The sequence below is a fragment of the Thalassophryne amazonica genome, chromosome 1, assembly GCF_902500255.1.
Source record: "Thalassophryne amazonica chromosome 1, fThaAma1.1, whole genome shotgun sequence".
Lineage (NCBI taxonomy): Eukaryota > Metazoa > Chordata > Actinopteri > Batrachoidiformes > Batrachoididae > Thalassophryne > Thalassophryne amazonica.
This window is the reverse complement of record NC_047103.1, coordinates 55038749-55060435: the sequence shown is the minus strand read 5'-3', so window position 1 is coordinate 55060435 and position 21687 is coordinate 55038749. Positions and strand designations below refer to the sequence as shown.

General features: G+C 40.4%; 1 protein-coding gene across 2 annotated transcripts in view; it reads left to right on the top strand.

Annotated features, from left to right (window-relative positions):
• The window catches only part of jph1a (junctophilin 1a), a 147018-nt gene that overhangs the window by 16996 nt on the left and 108335 nt on the right, over nucleotides 1-21687 (top strand). For both annotated transcript variants that reach the window (XM_034170251.1, XM_034170242.1), the window contains one exon: nucleotides 1896-2664. In XM_034170251.1, coding sequence (XP_034026142.1) covers nucleotides 1896-2664 — 769 coding nt within the window. The remainder of the gene's footprint in view (nucleotides 1-1895; nucleotides 2665-21687) is intronic.

Below are 21687 nucleotides of genomic sequence, written 5' to 3'. Positions count from 1 at the left end.
TGAAGTGTTCCTGAGCCCACGTGGTAAGATTCTTTACAGTATGATGTTGGTTTTCAATGCAGTGCCGCCTGAGGGATTGAAGGTCACGGTCATTCAATGTTGGGTTTCGGTCTTGCCGCTTACGTGTAGAAAGATCTCCAATTTCTCTGAATCTTCTGATTATATTATGGACTGTAGATGATGGAATCCCTAAATTCCTTGCAATTGAATGTTGAGAAACACTGTTCTTAAACTGCTGGACTACTTTTTCACGCAGTTGTGGTGGTGATCCACGCCCCATCTTTGCTTGTGAACGGCCAAGCCTTTTTTGGATGCTCCTTTTATAACCAATCATGACACTCACCTGTTTCCAATTAACATGTTCATCTGTGGAATGTCAAACAGGTGTTCTTTGAGCATTCATCAACTTTCCCAGTCTTTTGTTGCCACTGTCCCAGCTTTTCTGAAGTGTGTTGCAGGCATCAATTTCAAAATGAGCAAATATTTGCACAAAAACAAAAAAGTTTATCAGTTTGAACATTAAATATCTTGTCTTTATGGTGTATTCAATTAAATATAGGTTGAAGAGGATTTGCAAATTATTGTATTCTGTTTTTATTTACATTTTACACAACATCCCAACTTACTTGGAATTGGGGTTGTAATAAATAATAACAATCATAATCAATTCCATCTGGTTGGGTGACATGGTTTTTAAGTTGTACAGTTAAGTGTGAGCATCATCACTTCTAACAGACACCTTATGGTGCAGCATAAACACGTCACATATGATGGCTTCAGAGGGTAGGGTTCAGGAAATCAGGTGATCCCAGAAGATCTACAGAACATCTGGTTGTCTGACTCGGTGACATCCTGATAAGTTGATCCGCAGGGTCACCAAATTGAACCGTGGCACAGAGTCAGCCTCTTAATCTCACACTGTTTATCCAGTTAAATTCCTGCCCAAGCTAGTACATTGCTTTCTTGCAGAATCTCGCCATTATGGTTTATTCCATTGTGAAGAGTGCTGGATTAAGCAGCCTTTGGTGTTGTTAGATTCATCAGTGTAACATGATGCGCCCAAGAAGCTACAGTAGGCAAGCACATGCTCATTGGGCTCAGCAGCACAAAATGGGATTAATCAAGAATTCTTCTCATTATGTGACTCATAGCAATTCTGTCATCAGAAGACAAATGGATGGCGGTGGGTGCGCCTACTGGCAATGAGGGAGTTAGCGTCCGCCTGAAAATAGGCTACAAGCTGTGTGATTCACATTCATCCCAAGTGATCCTCAGAATCTCAATCAGATCTCTATGATTGAGTTAGTGATGCGCGCAGTCCCAAATCTGAGCAGATGGAGCGAAAACATTTCATTAGCTGCCGCACTCTTCACCTTTACAGCAAGACTCTACAGGACAGACAGTACATCCCCATATATAGGGCAGACTGTATGTCCCCATATATAGGGCAGACTGTATGCTCCCCATATATAGGGCAGACTGTATGCCCCCCATATATAGGGCAAACTGTACGCCCCCATATATAAGACCAAATACTACTGTTGCACAATATATGGTCTAAAACATTCTGGATATGTCAAAATTGAATATTTAGCAACTTTTAATATGTAATGCCAGAATTTTTCAGTTTTTTTAACATTGCCTTGTTGAGTTGCAGCTTTAGACATACATGGTTTCTTTCATCTTAGCAAGTGATTGGTAAAGCTTCTCCCCCCAAATAAAAGTTGCACTCTCCAGTGAAATCCTGTGCTAAGGTGATTGGTTGGAGCATAGACATGAACCTGCATGCTCTACATTGCATTGACCAGCCCTGGTGTAGCATTTCATGCTATCTTGGATTGTGTATGGTTGTGACAACATCACTAGTGACTGACCCATATCTGTTTGTCCCTCAGGCACCTATCAAGGCCAGTGGATGGGCGGGATGCGGCATGGCTATGGTGTTCGCCAGAGCGTTCCCTATGGCATGGCCACTGTCATCCGCTCACCACTGCGAACATCTATGGCCTCCCTGCGCTCTGAGCAGAGCAACGGTACTGTACTCCACGACCTGTCATCTCCTGCAGACACACCAACAGGAAGCCGTGGCGGCTTTGTCCTTAATTTCCACTCAGACAGCGAGGTTGTCACTGGCAAGAAGAAAGGCCTTTTCCGTCGGGGTTCACTCTTTGGCAGCCTCCGACAGTTGCGCAAGTCTGACTCTCGAACCTCAATCTCCAGCAAGCGCAGCTCCGCACGCAGCGACGCCACCATGAGCCGCATCAGCTCCAGCGACGCCAACTCTACCATATCCATCGGTGATGGCGAGCTGCCAGATGAGGACCTGCCTCTGGAGGACCATGTGGATGCCACCACAACTGAGACCTACATGGGCGAGTGGAAGAATGACAAGCGTAATGGATTTGGTGTTTCTGAGAGATCCAATGGGATGAAGTATGAAGGCGAGTGGCTAAACAACAAACGCCATGGTTACGGGTGCACGGTTTTCCCAGATAACACCAAAGAAGAAGGGAAGTACAAAAATAACGTGCTGGTGCGTGGAATAAGGAAGCAGTTGATTCCTCTTAAGAACCCCAAAACCAAAGAGAAGGTGGATCGTGCTGTGGAGGGAGCGCAGAGGGCTGCAGCCATTGCCAGGAGTAAAGTGGAAATAGCAGCTTCCAGGTACTGTGTGTGTGTGCATGTGTGTGTGCGTGTGCGTGTGGACTTGTATGAGCATGTGCACGTTCGCTGTATAAATGCCAACGCTGGTTTGTGTTTCGCGTATGAAGAGCGGGCTTTTTATTACTGCTGAAAACCATTAGGATTGTATTACCACCTGGAGCTCATCATAGAGTCGGACTCGCTTCACGTGTGGCGGTCTGATTGGCGACAAAGTTCCATGACAGAAGCTACGTCCTTTACAAATCACCAGCCTCTTGGTTAGACAGTGTGTTCATCTGTCGAAAAGGGGTGTGCTTTTCTTCGCTGCTCATATCTTTCATTGCCAGAGAGATCGGTCAGGCATTTCGGGTATGACCGATTTGGGTGGCACACATGCCAACTGCATCTCGTATGCCCAGTCTCGATACCTGCTCATCCTGCCAAGCATTCCTCTGATGTGGCATCTGCTCTTTAACAGGTTTTTGAGATGTGACCTTTTCATTTAAAGCCGCCGCCTCCTGCTGGGATGCAGTTCACAGCACTCAGCATCTCTTTGACGTCCTGTAGTCTCATTGCATCAGGGAGTTATTCACCTGAATGATCAGAGGATGTGTGCAAGACGGGAAAAGGTCTTTATCCATTTATGTCTGTGGACCTTTATGTCTGTACAGGCCTCAAATTTACAAAAAATTCCCACCATATTTAACAGTAAAAAAAAAATAGACTAAAAACCTAAATCATATTATCCCTTTGGCAGCATGGTGGCTTAGTGGTTGGCACTGTTGCCTCACAGTGAGAAGGTCGTGGGTTCAATTCCCGTGGCCTTTCTGTGTGGAGTTTGCATGTTCTCCCCGTGTTTGCGTAAGTTTCCTCTGGGCGCGCCGGTTTCCTCCCACATCCAAAGACATGCGGGTTAGGTAGATTGGAATCTTTAATATTGTCCATTGGTGTGTGTGTGTGGGTGTGTCTGTGTTTGTTTGTCTGTTTGTGGCCCTGCGACAGACTGGCGTCCTGTCCAGGGTGTACACCGCCTCGCGCTCTATGGCTGCTGGGATAGGCTCCAGCCCCCCGCGACCCTTAATTGGACTAAGCGGTAGAAGATGAATGAATATTATCCCTTTGATAAATGATTAAAGAAACCTTGACTTTTATCAAAAAAAAATAACACTGAATAATTGCTGGAGAAAATCACAACTTCTTTATGTTGCTTGTCTTTGTTTCATTTTAGGAGAACATGAATAATTACAGAATTTCTTTTGTCAGCTGGCCAAAAAAAAGAAAGAAGCAAAAGTAGATTAAAACAAGAGCAGTCAGAGTTTTCTGATGTCAGCCAATCCAGATCTGGATCACCTCCAAAATTTAGTGGAGTCCTCCATGGCCTAGTATCTATCTGTGGTGCAAACTTGGTGAGAATCCGTAAAGTAGTTTTGTTGTAATCCTTAAAAGCCTATAAAGTGAAACTTGATACAGAATCTGGATCCAGATCCGGGTCACCTCCAAAATTGAATGGAGTCAGTTAAGTAGTTTTGACGTAATCCTTAAAGGCCTATAAAGTGAAACTTGATCCAGATCACCTCCAGAATTTAATGGGGTTTTCCACGGCCTAATATCTGTGTGGTAAAAATTTTGTCAAAATCCGTGCTGTAGTTTTTTGGTGACAGACAAATAACGGCAATGAGTTCATTAGGTCCTTGGCGAACGTAAAAATGTTAAGTCACGTGCTCTGGAAATCTGTAAATAGCATCAAATTTCAACAATTTACATGTTAGTTGATTCAATAAAATATGCACACACAAAAGCAGTGCAACAATATTTGCATATCTTCTTCCATATTGAGACGATGACTAAAAACATTTTCGTTCAGCACTCAGCGGATCACTTTAATACAGCAGCAGACCCTAAGAATAGCAGGTCTTATTAATATCATCCAGACTTTTTTGTAATATAATGATTCCTTTGCAGTGAGAGGGGGTGGAAAATACTTTGTTGTTGAGATTTCATGAATAGAAGATCAAGATTACATAAGGAGGATTTAACATGCACCATATTAAAACACACACATACACTGTGCACGGCTCCAGAGAGACGAACGTTAGGTTCAACTTCATTTATGAGTAAAAAGAAAAGTGCACAATACGAGACACGTCTGATCCAGTATTTCCATTTGAGTAACAACGCACGGCTGACCCAACGCATAGCGCTAAAGCAACAAGAGTAAAAGCATTCGAGCTAATAGAAGGTGTTTACGGTGGTAAACAAGGGCCTTGGTGCTGTAGTAAGTGATCAAATTACTCTCTGCTGCAGTACATGTCTCTTCATTATATGCCAATGGAAATCTCAGAGCAAGCGCTTCCTTTCCTCTGGCTGAAAGTGAGATTTAAAAAAAAAAAACCCAAGAGTTCAACATGAGGTTGTTATAAACAGCCAGCTTTGCAGACTGTGATGTGTGTGTGTGTGTGTGTGTGTGTGTGTGTGTGTGTGTGTGTGTGTGTGTGTGTGTGTGTGTGTGTGTGTGTGTGTGTGTGTGTGTGTAAGCAGGTTATGTAAGTATCATTATACTGTGCATGGCAAAAAGATGTCCTCGTATCGATCCAGTGCCGAGCACATGACTCCCTGCCTGTGATTGTGGAGTAGAAAACCCACAGAGGGTGAGTGGAGTGGGAGGCAGCGCTGTGATAGTGGAAAAGAAAGGCAGCAGAAATGGACGGGAACCAACGACTCACTTGGTTAAGAGGGGAAGATGTAGAGGCGTTACTGAGGAAGAGCTTTTTGAGGAGTCCGCAGGGATTTGGATCGACCAAGTGAAAGGAAGTGGGCATGCAAACACCCCCACCCACCCCTTCCACCACACCCCTTATGTAAATTACATGAGCCCTCCCATCAGCCTCTGGGGCAGTGCTAATGACCTCATACCGGTCATCAGCCAATCAATACACAGCTATGCTACATCTGAATACTCATAGTAGCTTTACTAGATAGTAGGCAAAAAGCAGTATGCCACAATCTGTTGAGTGTCAAAATACTCAGTGTGTACTTAAGAGTAGCTGATGATGTATGACCTCCACAGCATGCAGACGGAGTACATTAATCTATCCCATGAGGCAACTGCAGCCGAAGAACAACACCTTCCTAGGAAAATTCCAAAAAGATAGCGGACTAGGGCTGTTCATGTTATATAGTTAAAAAAATAAAAGTTGTGAGAGACTTCAGGCCACATGTTGTTTTTGTTCCACTTGGGGTTTTATAGGTGCAGATCAAATTTGAACTCAGTCAGATGAGATTTAGAGGTCCCCCAGAGTGACATATTTTCCTCTCCTTCTGGTGGCAAGATGTCACACTAACGGGAGAAGACTCTGATGCCATTATTTTTCTTTTACAAGTACATGTGATGGTTTCTAATCTCAAAAAGTGGTGGTTGATTGGTCACCCAGAGGAGAACATTACTGGAAATACTGGATTGCGGCATTCTTGTTTCGGGAAAATTGTTGCTTTGTGGGGGATCCCTAAACAATGTCTGATTACAATTAAATTTGGCACAGATCTTTTATTTTATTAGTGGAACAAGATCAACATGTGGCCCAAAAGATTTTGTAACATTTGGCATTTTGAACAGGTCTATAGCGGACGTACATGAAATTGAAAGCGGCATCTAAGTGGCCGTAGCTTTGTACAAATAGCGCTTTTTTGTGCTCCTGTCACAAAATGAGTCATATTTTCATTACTTGTCTTTTTTTATTTTAATATTTCTAACCCTACCCCTTCCCCTAACCATAACCCCCATAGACCTGCCCCGCATCACCCTGAATTTTGTGATGCCATCACAAAAATGTGGCACATTTTCATGACTGTATCACAATCTCATAGATTAATTTATATTTCATGATGCCATCATCATCATGCCAGCCAACAATATCCATCTAATCACCATTTTATATCGACGGCTAAACTTTTAGATTAGCCATCTTATGTTAGTCAACGATTTTCTTGGGCATAACGGCCTCACAAGCACTGTTGCCAAGAAACACCTCCAATGCACAATGACAGTTTTGTTTAATTCTGGGTTGGTTGTTGTTATGAACTATCCACCTTTGTTTCGTTAACTGGCTTTATTAACATTTATGGACACGTACAAACTGCAAAATGACATGCTTAGCTCTGAGCCTAGCAGTTCTTCTTCTGAACTTCCATCAAGCCTTGTTGTGCACACAACGCTGCTCAGCGTGAAGGTGACACCTGGTGACTAATGTGAGAACTGTCACAAACACATAATGACAGTCGTCTGCTATAACCACAGCAGACAACTGCTCTCATTTTGAAGGAATACGAGCGACATAGGGGTGCTCTTGAGTGTTCCCTCAAGTGGTGGTACACGATAGCCACGATTTTTGAGGTAAGACTGAAGTTTTGTCGACTAAAATAAGTTTAGCCTCCTCTGTACCAAGATAAAAAACTTTAGGTGGGTAATGCAAAACTTTAACTGACTAAGCGCTTTGTGTAACAACTAACCTCAAAAAATTAGCCAAATAAGTAAGTTTATTTGACTAAACAAGATTAGACTGCTTTATGGAACCGGGCCCAGGTCATAGGACAGGTAAAATGGCAGCCATTAGTGCAGCCAATTTTTGCCTATACTACTCGTTTGCTTACTTCTGGTAGGTACTACAGAATTTGGTATGTAGTAGGTTTGTAACTGACGTTAGTACACACAGAATATTCAGATGCAGGCTTATTCTGATGTTTGAAGTCTCTCTCATTTACTATCTGATGACTACAGGTAAAACAACTGGTTCATCAGTCAGTTATACAATTAATTGAAAAACTGAAAACTACGTGGAAAACTAATTAATCTTTTATGTGACTGAATTTAAAAATTTTCACATTTTGACTGGTTCCACCTTCTCGGACTTGAGGAATGTTCCTTTTTTTCTGCTTATTACTGTTATAAATTGAATGTTGTTGGGTTTTAGACAGCCAATCAGACAAAACAGGTGTAGGAATAGGTCACGTTGACCTGTGATGAACTACAATGGGCACTTTTTTTTTTTTTTTTTTTTTTTTTTTTTTTTACAGTGGTCAACAGAGACCACAACACTAAATTAAGACAACACTAGCAAATACAAAAAAGCAAAAAAAAACAAACAAACAAAAAAAAAAACAAACAAAACCTAAAACATATGCATCAGTCAGTACATGCAACAGTTTAATTTGAAGAAATGTCTGCTGGAAATTCACACACACGCACAAAACAGACACTTTCCAAAGCTTTATAACATATACACAATATAAGTACTACCAACACAAAAAGAGGTTTCTGCTCAGAGACTTTTATTGACGAGCATCACGGCACTTGATTATCTTATCTTTAACTCTACCTGGTCAGCAGAGCTGAGTAGCTTATTTCTTTATTGGTGATTTTGCTCTTAGGCTCAATATATTTTTTGCATTTATTATTTATTGCAACGCATTGAACTGTTCGCCAGTAAAAGTCATCTGGACAGAAACCTCTTGTTAGTGCTTACGTTGTTTTGCAGAGCTTTGCAAACATCTTTGTTTTGGGGTGTATTGTGTGAATTTGCAGAAGACACATTATCCAGTTAAATTAAGATGTTGTATGTGTGTGATGTATGATAAATTTATTTGTTCTCTGTGTTTGCAAGTTGTTGTTGTTTTTTTTTTTGCCCCAATTTGCAAGATTTTTTTTTTTTGTGAATGCAAATGAGGTTTTGTTTAAACTTGTAGGTGTTTTCTGCGTTTGCTCATGTTGTCTTAATTTGGAAGTGTTGTACTGTAATTTTTATCACATTAATAAACACTGAATTGATTAGTCACTGAAATAATGCATAATTATTGGTGCACTCACAGTGTACGTCCACCTTAATAAATGTAGCCAATATAACTCCACCATCCAACAGAGGAAAGGTTCTAAACTTGGTTTGATGTCTTTGTCCAGCATATGCATAGCTCTTTGTGACATCATAAGGGCTGCTCTTGAAATGATGTGAAAGCTATAATGGGAAAAGAAATAAGATCCACGGCTTCATTTCACTGAGACGGGGTCATGGCATCACCTCCCCCCGTGACGGTTGCCGTAGTTAATAATCGTTATTTGCAGCCTCACTGACCACAATTCACAGTTATTTATCTGTCCAGGAAACGGGCTTATCCACACACGCGGTGTGTGTCGAGTGCTCTACTGTGGGTGTCAATGCCTTCATATGTGGGTGTGTGTAGTGTGGTTGTGCTACAGTACAGATAACTGATTTTGCTGCTCTGTGGCACAGTGGAAAGGATTCTTCTTTTACACACAGCTCCATAAATATTGGACTAATACTAATTTTATAATTTTGCTTCTGTACTATAGATATGTGCTTTTAGTGTCAATTTTCAGCCTTAACCCTCTGGGGCCGACTCCATCGTATATGACGGCTGAGACCAAGCTTTACTAAATTATAAATAACTTTTTAATGATATGAGATAGAAACTTACTTTTTTTTCTGCTTAAAAGTTAACTCCGCGGACTTTCGAGCCAGCCATCGGCCATCTTTGTACTCCTCATAGAAGCTGTGTGATGACGTGCGCAATGTGAGTGTCCAATCGGAATTGGTTCACCGTCACATGGTTTTCCAAAATCCAATCGTAGGGCAGATTTACCTCACATGAAAAGCCAAAGATCGTTTTTAGGAGTGATATGTTACTAGTTGGCCCGTTTGAATAGCCCCCTGGGTGCTCCAATGATTACATACTATTAATACATACTCAGTGTGCCCTGCGCCATTACGCACAGCAAAAGTGAAAGCAAACAGAGCAGACGGAGAGCCTCTGATGACAATCTCACGTGCTCAAACAAAGAGTGTGTAACTATCAGGATTGCTCCACTAGTCTGAATATGAATGTTACTGGATAACTCTATTGCTTTCTCGGCGTAAAGCACTGTTTACCTTATCAAATAACAAATGCATAGACCATTTTGTATATATTGTTCAAAATGTGGCATTTGTGTTTATTGTTTGAAACGTTTTGTTGTACAGTCTTTCACACAAGACCTCAAATTACCTTTATAAAGTGTCAAAAACAGTTTGTTTATTATAGTTTGCTGTGTGTTTTGAATAAATGTGTGTGGAAAATTATTTTTCCCTTTATTTTTTCCTTGCCTATTTTTGATTATAAACCTTTATTACACTTATAAAACACAACGAAAGCATATATATTATGAAAGCACAGGTTGTCCTGAAAAAAGAGACATAAAACTTGATTGTGGGATGCAGGGAGAGCTGTTAACAGCAAATGATAAAACATTTATGCCAGGCGAGTGAACTGTCCAAAAAATGCCCTTGGACCCCAGAGGGTTTAATTCAAGGAGTTTAACAAAAAAATATTTCATTAAATCATTGGAATTAGAATTTCTCCTTTTTCAGAGGACATAAGTACTTGGACAAACAAAATCTAAGTATTACTTGTCAGCCACTTTCATTTAGACAAGTCTGGGGATGGACATACGAACATTTTCAAGTTCTTGAATACAGTAGTGTTCAGAATAATAGTAGTGCTATGTGACTAAAAAGATTAATCCAGGTTTGAGTATATTTCTTATTGTTACATGGGAACAAAGGTACCAGTAGATTCAGTAGATTCTCACAAATCCAACAAGACCAAGCATTCATGATATGCACACTCTTAAGGCTATGAAATTGGGCTTTTAGTAAAAAAAAAAGTAGAAAAGGGGGTGTTCACAATAATAGTAGTGTGGCATTCAGTCAGTGAGTTCATCAATTTTGTGGAACAAACAGGTGTGAATCAGATGTCCCCTATTAAAGGATGAAGCCAGCACCTGTTGAACATGCTTTTCTCTTTGAAAGCCTGAGGAAAATGGGACGTTCAAGACATTGTTCAGAAGAACAGCGTAGTTTGATTGGCGAGGGGAAAACCTATATGCATGTGCAAAAAATTATAGGCTGTTCATCTACAGTGATCTCCAATGCTTTAAAATGGACAAAAAAACCAGAGACGCATGGAAGAAAATGGAAAACAACCATCAAAATGGATAGAAGAATAACCAGAATGGCAAAGGCTCACCCATTGATCAGCTCCAGGATGATCAAAGACAGTCTGGAGTTACCTGTAAGTGCTGTGACAGTTAGAAGATGCCTGTGTGAAGCTAATTTATTTGCAAGAATCCCCCGCAAGTCCCTCTGTTAAATAAAAGACATGTGCAGAAGAGGTTACAATTTGCCAAATAACACATCAACTGGCCTAAAGAGAAATGGAGGAATATTTTGTGGACTGATGAGAGTAAAATTGTTCTTTTTGGGTCCAAGGGCCGCAGACAGTTTGTGAGACGACCCCCAAACTCTGAATTCAAGCTACAGTTCACAGTGAAGACAGTGAAGCATGGTGGTGCAAGCATCATGATAAGGGCATGTTTTTCCTACTATAGTGTTGGGCCTATATATCGCATACCAGGTATCATGGATCAGTTTGGATATGTCAAAATACTTGAAGAGGTCATGTTGCCTTATGCTGAAGAGGACATGCCCTTGAAATGGGTGTTTCAACAAGACAATGACCCCAAGCACACTAGTAAACAAGCAAAATTGTGGTTCCAAATCAACAAAATTATTGTTTTGGAGTGGCCTGCCCAATCCCCGGACCGAAATCCAATTGAGAACTTGTGGGGTGACATCAAAAAAAGCTGTTTCGGAAGCAAAACCAAGAAATGCGAATGAACTGTGGAATGTTGTTAAAGAATCTTGTAGTGGAATAACAGCTGAAAGGTGCCACAAGTTGGTTGACTCCATGCCTAGCAGATGTGAAGAAATCATGAAATACGAGGTCTGTCAATAAAGTATAGGTCCTTTTTATTTTTTCAAAAACTATATGGATTTCATTCATATGTTTTTACGTCAGACATGCTTGAACCCTCGTGTGCATGCGTGAGTTTTTCCACGCCTGTCGGTGACGTCATTCGCACTGTGAGCACTCCTTGTGGGAGGAGTCGTCCAGCCCCTCGTCAGAATTCCTTTGTCTGAGAAGTTGCTGAGAGACTGGCGCTTTGTTTGATCAAAATTTTTTCTAAACCTGTGAGACACATCGAAGTGGACACGGTTCGAAAAATTAAGCTGGTTTTCGGTGAAAATTTTAATGGCTGATGAGAGATTTTGAGGTGATTCTGTCGCTTTAAGGACTTCCCACGCAGCGTCGGCTCGCAGCCGCCGCGACGCTCCGCCACAGGAAAAACACCTCTCTTGGAAGCCTTAAGGGACAAGTTGGAACATGTCCAGCTGTTAAACAATTTCTCATATACTCACGTCCACTGAAAGTCATCAAAAGCCGCCTGGATTTTACAAATGGTTATCAACATGGAGGTGTTTTCCTGTGCCGCCGCACCGCGCTGGCTGCGTCCCGACGCGTGGACCCGTCCGCACGTCTTTCATTAAAAAAAATCTCCTTAACAGTGGAATATCCGGATAAAATGCTGAAACCGACTTCTTCTGAAACGTCTCTGTTCTCTCACGACGTCCTGGATCAATAGAGCCTGAAATGTGGAGGTTTTCAGCTTGAAACAGGCTGACGACGGCGCCTGGGAGCGCTGTGCGACGTCCCGCCAAAATCTCTCATCAGCCGTTAAAATTTTCACCGAAAACCAGCTTAATTTTTCGAACCGTGTCCACTTCGATGTGCCTCACAGGTTTAGAAAAAATTTTGATCAAACAAAGCGCCAGTCTCTCAGCAACTTCTCAGACAAAGGAATTCCGACGAGGGGCTGGACGACTCCTCCCACAAGGAGTGCTCACAGGCGAATGACGTCACCGACAGGTGTGGAAAAACTCATGCATGCGCACGAGGGTTCAAGCATGTCTGACATAAAAACATATGAATGAAATCCATATAGTTTTTGAAAAAAATAAAAAGGACCTATACTTTATTGACAGACCTCGTACTGTGGTTATACAACTAAATACTAGTTTAGTGATTCACAGGATTGCTAAAAAAAGCAGTTTGAACATAATAGTTTTGAGTTTGTAGCATCAACAGCAGATGCTACTATTATTGTGAACACCCCCTTTTCTACATTTGTTTACTAATAGCCCAATTTCATAGCCTTAAGATTGTGAATATTATGAATGCTTGGTCTTGTTGGATTTGTGAGAATCTACTGAATCTACTGGTACCTTGTTTCCCATGTAACAATAAGACATATACTCAAAACCTGGATTAATCTTTTTGGTCACATAGCACTATTATTATTCTGAACACTACTGTATGTCTTGGATGCCATTAGTGTCAAACACTAATGTAATACGCAGGGCTTTTTTCTAAAAAGTCATAATTTATGATTTTTTTTTTAAATCTGCTTTTATTGATTTAAATAGACTTTTTTCATTTTTACTTATTTTACTCTTCTAAATGAGACTATACAAATAATATCATAATAATTGTTATAATCTTTATTGATGTGTTAAAACATAATGGTGCACATACAACATGTACAAGTACCATTAATTAATGGTACTGACTTCATATTTCAGTGATGTTTTAAGTACTGATTTAAAAAAAAAAAAAAAAAAAAATCATTTTTGATTTTATTTATTTATGTTTACAGTGATTTAAATCGGCTGATTTAAATCATACCAGCCTGGGTAATATAAATAGTATCTGTATGATAAATTTGTCTGGAGCAGGCACTTCTCAAAAAGTGAGTGATACACAAGAAGGAGACAAGTGAGGGAAGCCACCAAGACACACCTGATAACTCAAAAGGAGTTACAATCTTTATTGATGTGTTAAAACATAATGGTGCACATACAACATGTACAAGTACCATTAATTAATGGTACTGACTTCATATTTCAGTGATGTTTTAAGTACTGATTTCTAAAAAAAAAAAAAAAAAAAATCATTTTTGATTTTATTTATTTATGTTTACAGTGATTTAAATCAGCTGATTTAAATCATACCAGCCTGGGTAATATAAATAGTATCTGTATGATAAATTTGTCTGGAGCAGGCACTTCTCAAAAAGTGAGTTATACACAAGAAGGAGACAAGTGAGGGAAGCCACCAAGACACACCTGATAACTCAAAAAGAGTTACAGGCTCCTGTGGCTGTGACTGGGGGCTGCAGTTTGAGCCAACTTTGTCTGTTGCATTGCGACTCACAGCTTCATGTTTGAGTGGAACAGAGAGGGAATTTAATTCAAGAAAACCTATCAAATTTTGGCTTGAGTATCCCGTGTGCCATTTGGTAAATTATAGTTCAAATTTTTCATTTTTGTTTTAAGAAAGTACTTATCTGCTTCACTCAGCCATGAAGCTGCATCTCTGAAGAAGCACCAGGCAAATGTTGAACTGTGCACTCTGTCTCCAGTACTCTTTCAAGGTTGTCATGGGCGTCTTGGTGGTTTCTTTCACTGCGATTCTTGCATGAGTCGCAATGATGGCCGAAGGAGCTTTCAACCAGTCAGTGTCCAATGCTCAGGTTTAAAAAAAAAAAAAAAAAAACAGTCAACAGTTGCTCAGAGTTGATGCTCTTTTTAAAGGGTGGAGTTAGAAAGAGGAGCTGGACAATCAAGACTACTGTAAGATAAACACATGAGCGAGCTACACCCTGGTGAAAGGTCACCCTTTAACTAATATTAATGCTCGCAAACCTTGGATTGCCAGGTTTTCTCAAAACATTTTTCACCAAGATTTGTGATGTTCGACTGACAGATTTTATAGAATTTATAACACAACACAATAAATGAGGGCTGCAGTAAACAGTGGACATTGAATATTTGTTTTTCACCTAACTCGTAGGGTGACCAAATGTTCTGTTTTACCAGGTTATGATCTGTTTCATGTCCTGTCCTGGCCATCCTGTGTTTTTTTTTTTTTTTTTTAGAAAGTGGTGAAAATGTCCGGATTTTCATTGTTTTTCATCTTTGAGCAGCTTTGAGTAAACTCTGAGTGTCATTTGAGTATGGGAGCTACTAATCACCTCAACTGTAGGCAGAATGGAACCAGAACAGCTGGTAATTTGGCATAATGGTTGACAATCAGCAGAATGGGTCATTTTTGCTCATATTACACCCAAAACAAATATAGATGATATGATCAGGTCTCACCAGTAAAATAATCAAGTTATTTTGCCACTATATAAAGCTTTAAGTCGGCATTACGTAGAAGCTCCAAACTGTTGACAAAACAGCGATGGAATGGCGGAACAGGAGCTTGTGTTGTCCCAATTTACCCTCCCATAGTGAGGGTAAATTTTCCAATATGGCGATCTGCTATTCCTGCAATTTGAAAAGAGATAAGTTTGTGCTTTGAATATGGCGAGGAGGGGGGCTTTCTGTTTTGTATGATAACATTTTATTACATCAATTATCAATACATGGAGCTTGGGAGGTAGGACACATAGTAAGGTATTGTTCTTTCAAACATTCTTTATTTGTATTATCATTCCGGTTCTGCCAACGGTTCCGGTTCTGCCGATTAGTACCCACTTTTGAGTAAATCATTGCCGGGCTGAGTGTCCTTGTTTTCGGTGATCAAAATATGGTCACCCTACTGACGCGTTCATTTTCCTTTGTGAGAAAAACAAATAAGTGAGCTGTGAAGTGGTACAAGGAGAAGCATTTATTTGTGGAGAGTTTTTTTTTTTTTTTGTATTATTTTGCGTGACTGAACACTAGTTTGACAAGAATGTTAAGCATGTTGTAGTTTCCTGAAGGCCTGTGCGCTGCGTTTGATCAGTCAGTGTGAACTGTAACCTGTGGTTAAAGTCGAACAGAGACCAAATCAGCCCACTTGAAACAGATGGATCTTTGCTTCATTTGTAGCAGTCAGCAAAAAAGGTAATAATATCTGAGAATGATCGGAGTGTTGACCATCATCATGTTGCTTTGCTTTTGTCCACCCATCGCTCCGTCCAATGTTTCTGTCAATCCATCAGCGACTGCACAGACAACCATTGTATTTTATGGGCAAAAAATCTTAAAACATTTCTGAGCAAATACCTTGGTCAAGTGGTTAGTGGTTGTGTTCTTTGGTGGTTGCCATCCAGGGCCCAGGGTGGTTCCGTGATGTCGTCTATGCAGCGAAGCACGACGCGAGCACATGCTCCCAGATGTGAGTAAACCTACTTTATTTGAAAGTATGAATGAAATCTGATCATTTCAAATGTGGTTTTTGCCACATTATTCTGATGTTTAATCGAATCCTCTAAATGTACTTTATGAATTTTTATCAATTATTGGGAAAAAATTAAGAATTGCTCATCTTATCAGGACTTGCTTTCTGAGTGTCGCCTTTTTGCAGCTACAGCGCATATGTCCATGAGTCAGACACATCACCCCTGTCCACATATATATTTCACTCACCCAATATTTCAATTCTGTGCCAGGTGAGTAGAAAACGGTCTCCTCACTTTCATAGATCAGCATCCTGGAAGATCTCAGTCTGGAACCTTGTTCAATCCTTGCTGCTGTTATATTACAGGCCTGCGCTGGCTGTTTTTGCATACATCACATGGTACAAGTCTGACATGTTATGTCATCAAACTGGCCCAGATTTGTTGGCAGTTGTGATCTTCACACACCGGTTTTTAGACCACGACCTTTCAGGATGCATATCCATGATAGTGAAAACAAAGTTTAAAGGAGAGCTTGACATTTTTTCAGCCTGGGCTCTATTTTTAGATGTTTTGGGGGTCATCTTTACACTCAGGAAAAATATAAATTTAATCTGCGCATAGGTGCCAGAAGGTATTCTTGTGATTTCAAGTCGATTGTCAATGAGGGGCTGGGTCTTATAAAACAAGCTTAAAGAGTTTATTTATATTCAGGATGGGAAACACACAGAGGTTTATTTCCACAGGGAAACGGTCCATGCAGTTCCACACCTTTAATGAAGTTTTCCCCTGTTCACTGGTGACAAGAAGCAGTTTACTCTGAGTGTTTGTGTTTCCCTGCCGGTTAGCCCACAGCAGTGATTGCATTCTAAATCAGTAGAGCATGATAAAATTCATTTTCATCCCGAGTGATGAGATGAATTCCAAAACATGAAGCGTAGGTTGACAAATGTCAGAATTTTCTTTTAACATTTATAAGGTCTCCTGTTGGCAGTTTTTGATACCTGATTGTGTATGTTTTTGACACAACAAAAAAGAAAAGAAAAGAAAAAGAGAAGTGGACCCAATGGGGCCTGAAAACAGGTGTAAACGTTGGTAAAAAATTTAGAACAATCTGGAATGTTTTATTCATATTTAAAAATGTTGTATTAGATTACAACGTGATCCACAAAATGTGCATGATCTGAAAAAAATAGTTGTGTAATGAGATTTGTACATGTTCAGAATGCATTCTGCAATATTCAGGTGTATTTGGCAATACACTCATGTAAACACATAGAAAAATAGTAATACAAGTTTTATCTATTATTGAGAAAAAAAAACAAAAAAAACAAGCAGGCCCGATTTCCTCAATTTTGACACTGGGAACGGCAATGGAGCCAAAAATTGGGAATGGGACACCGTGCCAAAATAAGTGAAAGTGAAGAATTCGTGCTTAATTGCTGGCTGGAGTACAAAGAATTAACGTCATTGAACTCAGGCTAAAGCAGATTTTTTATTTATTTTTTTGGGATGGGGGGGGGGGGGGGGGGGGGGGTTTTCCAAGTTTAGAATCCTAAAATTTAGAATTTTTGAAAGATGGTGTATTTTTTAATGGTAATGAGACACAGTCTTTTTTTTTATCTGAACCAATCAATATTTCTTTGAAATGACTATTTTTAGAGACATACTGTGTGCAGGCAGAGAGACAGGCGTGCTGCATGGAGGAAATTAGGATAAAAGCACAGAGTATTATGTCTGAGAAGAAATCTGTGGAAGTTGGAAGACAGATCAAACAGTTTTTTATCCCCCCTAGTGTACAATATTGACTGAGTCTTCATGCAGGAACACGTCGCTCTGTCAGACGTACAGTGAAAGCACAAGTGGTGTTGCTGTGCTGTGCTAGTGTGTCCACACTGAGCCCTGACTAAATAAGGCAAGGCATCAGTTGGCTTATCAGCACCAGCCAGGAATATATACCCGTCCCCGTACTGATATAGCCACCTGCCATCTTACTCATGCATGTTTGTGGCTCTGAGTAAATAACAGAAAAAGATTTCTGGAAAATAGGAGAAACTGTTTGTGGACGTGTGAGAGAGATGAGATATGCTGTCTGCGTAGTTTGTGCACTTGCCAGGAATATTTGTTTATCACCTAGTACTTCGAGATGACCTCAGCGGCTCGCCACCTGCCATTTTTGGAAAGTGTTGTAGATCAACCTGCGTTTCAACACGTGAACAAATAATCTCTCGGCCTGCTCAGTACATCATTTCAAAGGCCGTTTTGCTAATCCAAGATGGCGATGATTCCTTCTTCTTAGTGGACATGAGCCTAACCTTTTTAGTGTGTCCACCTGTTTTTTAAAACCAAATTTCTTTTCTGTTTTTTAATGTGATACTTTTTTAAATGGTTGAATTCCCACATGATTCAGAATATTTTGGTTTCCTATGATCTGTTAAACACACTTTCAAAGAGGAACGTATTGAGCAAAATAATTTTGCATTTAAACTTAGTGTGTGGGATTTAGGAGTGTTCATAAGCAAAAATTGAATATTGCATTCATAACCATGTGTTCACTTGTGTATTACCTGCAACAAGGAATCAATGTGTTTCCATAGCTAGAATGAGCGCTTTATAAATACACAGCAGCGGGCCACCTCGTGGAGGCTGCCATGTTGATATAGTAGCTCAAAAGAGACATACTTATTCTGTCTTTTGTATTTTGCAGCACTGCTGGAATACTAAAGAAGTAACAAAGAGAATAAGTACCGGTTGCTAGCACAGGCTAAAAAGTTTGAAAATCGTCATTTTTGTGAAACAACGGATCATAGGTATTGCTTATGACAAGAGAAGGCTTGGGAGCATGAATGCCCATCTCTAAAGGAGCGGAAACATAATGGAATGCAACCTGAAACCTCACCACTAGATGACACTAAATCCTACACACTGTAGCTTTACTGTGGGTGTTAAGGCTTGGTTACACATAGACGGTTTTGTCGGCGAGTAGTACGTAGACTGAAGTTCACGGTAGTTCCGGCTGTTTTTCGCGGTGGAAAGGGGCGGAGCGCGCGCAGCGGGGCTCCTCCTCACTCTTTCCCCCAAAAAGCTCTGTCATAATTGTGTTTAGAAACCAGTCACCATTTGTTTTATTATACATCTGTGTAGTTAATTAATAAAATATTCTCTACAGACGATTCGCCTCGCGGCGCCACATAAAAAAAAGAAAGAAATAAAGAAGCTCCGCTCCCTGCTGCTGCTGTTTGCAGCGGGGTCCTCCTCGCTCTTTCCCCCAAAAATCTCTGTCATAATTGTGTTTAGAAGCCAGTCACCATTTTCTTTATTATACAGCTGTGTAGCTAATAAGCAAAATCATCTCCAAGACGATTCGCATGCACGCACTTAACATAAAAATAAAAAGAAACTCCACTCCACGCTGCTGTGGTGCTGCTGCTCGCTCCAAAAACTCTGTCATAATTGTCTTTAGAAACCAGTCACCATTTGCTTTATTATACATCTGTGTAGTTAATAAGTAAAATAATCTCCATGGATGATTGGACAAAAGAGACATAAGTCCTGCTCACAGGCTGCTACCAGATACAGGACATGTTCACATCTTCAAACTCCAGACATCTCCATGTCACTACATATTCAGTCCCTGATTGGTCATCGCGGCGCGACGAGAACTGTGGCACTACAGGAAGCGGCACGATGAAACGGCGATTAAAAAGTATCAAACGCCGTTGTTCGCGTTGTCGCTGTCGTCACGGGAGGTCTCCAGGAGCGCTCCCGGAATTATTCGACATGTTGAATAATTTTTTCGACGATTCCCGGTAAAGCCGGAACTAAGCCACGCCCCCTAGTGTCGGCATTAACAACGGCGTGTGATCCTTAAGACTGCCAAAAAACTCTTCCGGGACCTTCCGGGAGCTCTTAACCGTCTGTGTGTAAACGGGGCTTTAAACACTATCAAAGTCCCACAATTCTATGTCTGTACATGCAGAAGAAACATTGTCATAAACAAAATTTAGGGTTGTCATAATCTGGGTTTAGTGGTCAGTGGTTGGTGGCAAGCCAGAATCTCCATAAGAATAATAATAGTATTTCACCATTGACTTGTAATAACAGTGGTGAGCAGCGCTACTGGATGGGCAGGGGGCTAAGGTAAGCATCTAACTGTGTAATTGGTTGTTTGTAAAAGTTAGTAAGTTACCTTCACTGGGATCATCTCCATGCTACCAGAAACTCAGAATGAAATCTTCGCCTGTTCAGTCGCGACAAGAAGCACTTTACTTCATTGAGTACTACAATAACATTATGTATTTGTTTAACCCATGACGGTGTTTGCATTCTAAATCAATACCGCACTGATTAAAAGTTGTTTTTGATTTAAAAAAAACAAGAAAAGATGAACCCAAAAATACCTAAAAACAGAACCCAAGTTGAAAAATGTCAGCCACTGGGGGCATGGAAGCACACTATTGATATTCAACAACTAAAATTCAAATTACTGAATTGTTTACATCCACAGTTGAGTGTCTTCTTTCATGAATTAAATGCAAACCATTTCATATAAAAATGCATGCCGAATGCTTCATCCTTCATTCTGCATTATAGAAACCTGAAATGAATTTTGAAATAAAAAAAAAAAATGCTTGGGAAGATGTACTTGGATGATTGGAAAGATATTGTGCAACAACAAATGATCGACGGAATGCATTTTCTGTCTTGAGATGATGTGTTATGTTGTATTTTTGACCATCTAGTCCCTAACTGAATTCAAGTGCATTTACTTAGTGAAGAAGCGATGACCGAGCCATTGATTTGTTAAACTGAACATTGGCTACTGTTTGGCTGACAGCTCCTTTATCATCACTGCAACCAAACTGTCTCACTAACAGCACAACAATGGAGGTGAAAAGATTTTAGCTATCGAAATAGCAAGACTCAATCACCAAGTACCATACGATTTAAAACAAAAACATCTTACAACTTTTGTTGATGCTTTTGTGACACAGTTATTTTCAGGAGCTCACAGGACACTCTGCTGGTCAAAATTAAAAGTCATGTGTATTACCAGTTTGTTGTGTCTGACTCCTGTGAAGAAGGTCTAACCCTACAGTCACATTAGCTACAAATGAGGGTGACAAGTTTCCGTTTGTCCCATGATGTGTATTCTGGGAGTGTGGTCAGCTTGTGGTTACTTTGTGATACTGCGCACAATATTTAATGATACATTATTACAAGCAAAGTGCTGTGCAAGCAACACAAGCTCCCTCATGGTACATTGAGTCCCAAACAGGAAGTGCCAAATTTTGAGTCCACAGTGAAACAGGAAATGTCACATGTTGAACACTTTGTGGATTGACACTCCCTGGATTGACAACAGAGGAGGTCTTGTGGGATCTCGCGGGATTTCAGTGGCAAGTTGACACTGAAACAGGAAATGCTAAATGTTGAGTCGACATTGAATCTGGGAACACTAACGTGAGAGGCAACGCGCACCTTGACAGGTCAGTCAGTGACTATTTGGTGTGTAAATAGCATGAGGGTTTTTTTTATCCATGCTAATGCACCCCAGAAGCATTTACTGAAAATAAAGTGTGAAGGACATAAATGAGATGGTGAGGACTTCCCAGGCATGTGAGATGCAAATAAAAAAAAAAGTGCTTAAAATGGCGGGGGGTTAAGAGGGCCGTCGTTGGTTGATCTGGGGGCAAAGCCCCCCAGAAGCTGAAGGTTTTAGCCATGCTAATGCTCCCCAGAAGCATTTACTGTGAAAAAAGTCTGAAGGACCTAAATGACATAGTGAGATGCTATAGAGCGTCGCTCGTTCATGTCTGCGGTGTATCATATTAAAGGTCGAGAAACCCAGACACTGTTTTCACTTTGAGTTTTTCTTCCATGCTTGACTGCTTAACGGAACCAAAGTGTGCTTGATTTGTTTCAGTTCAGCA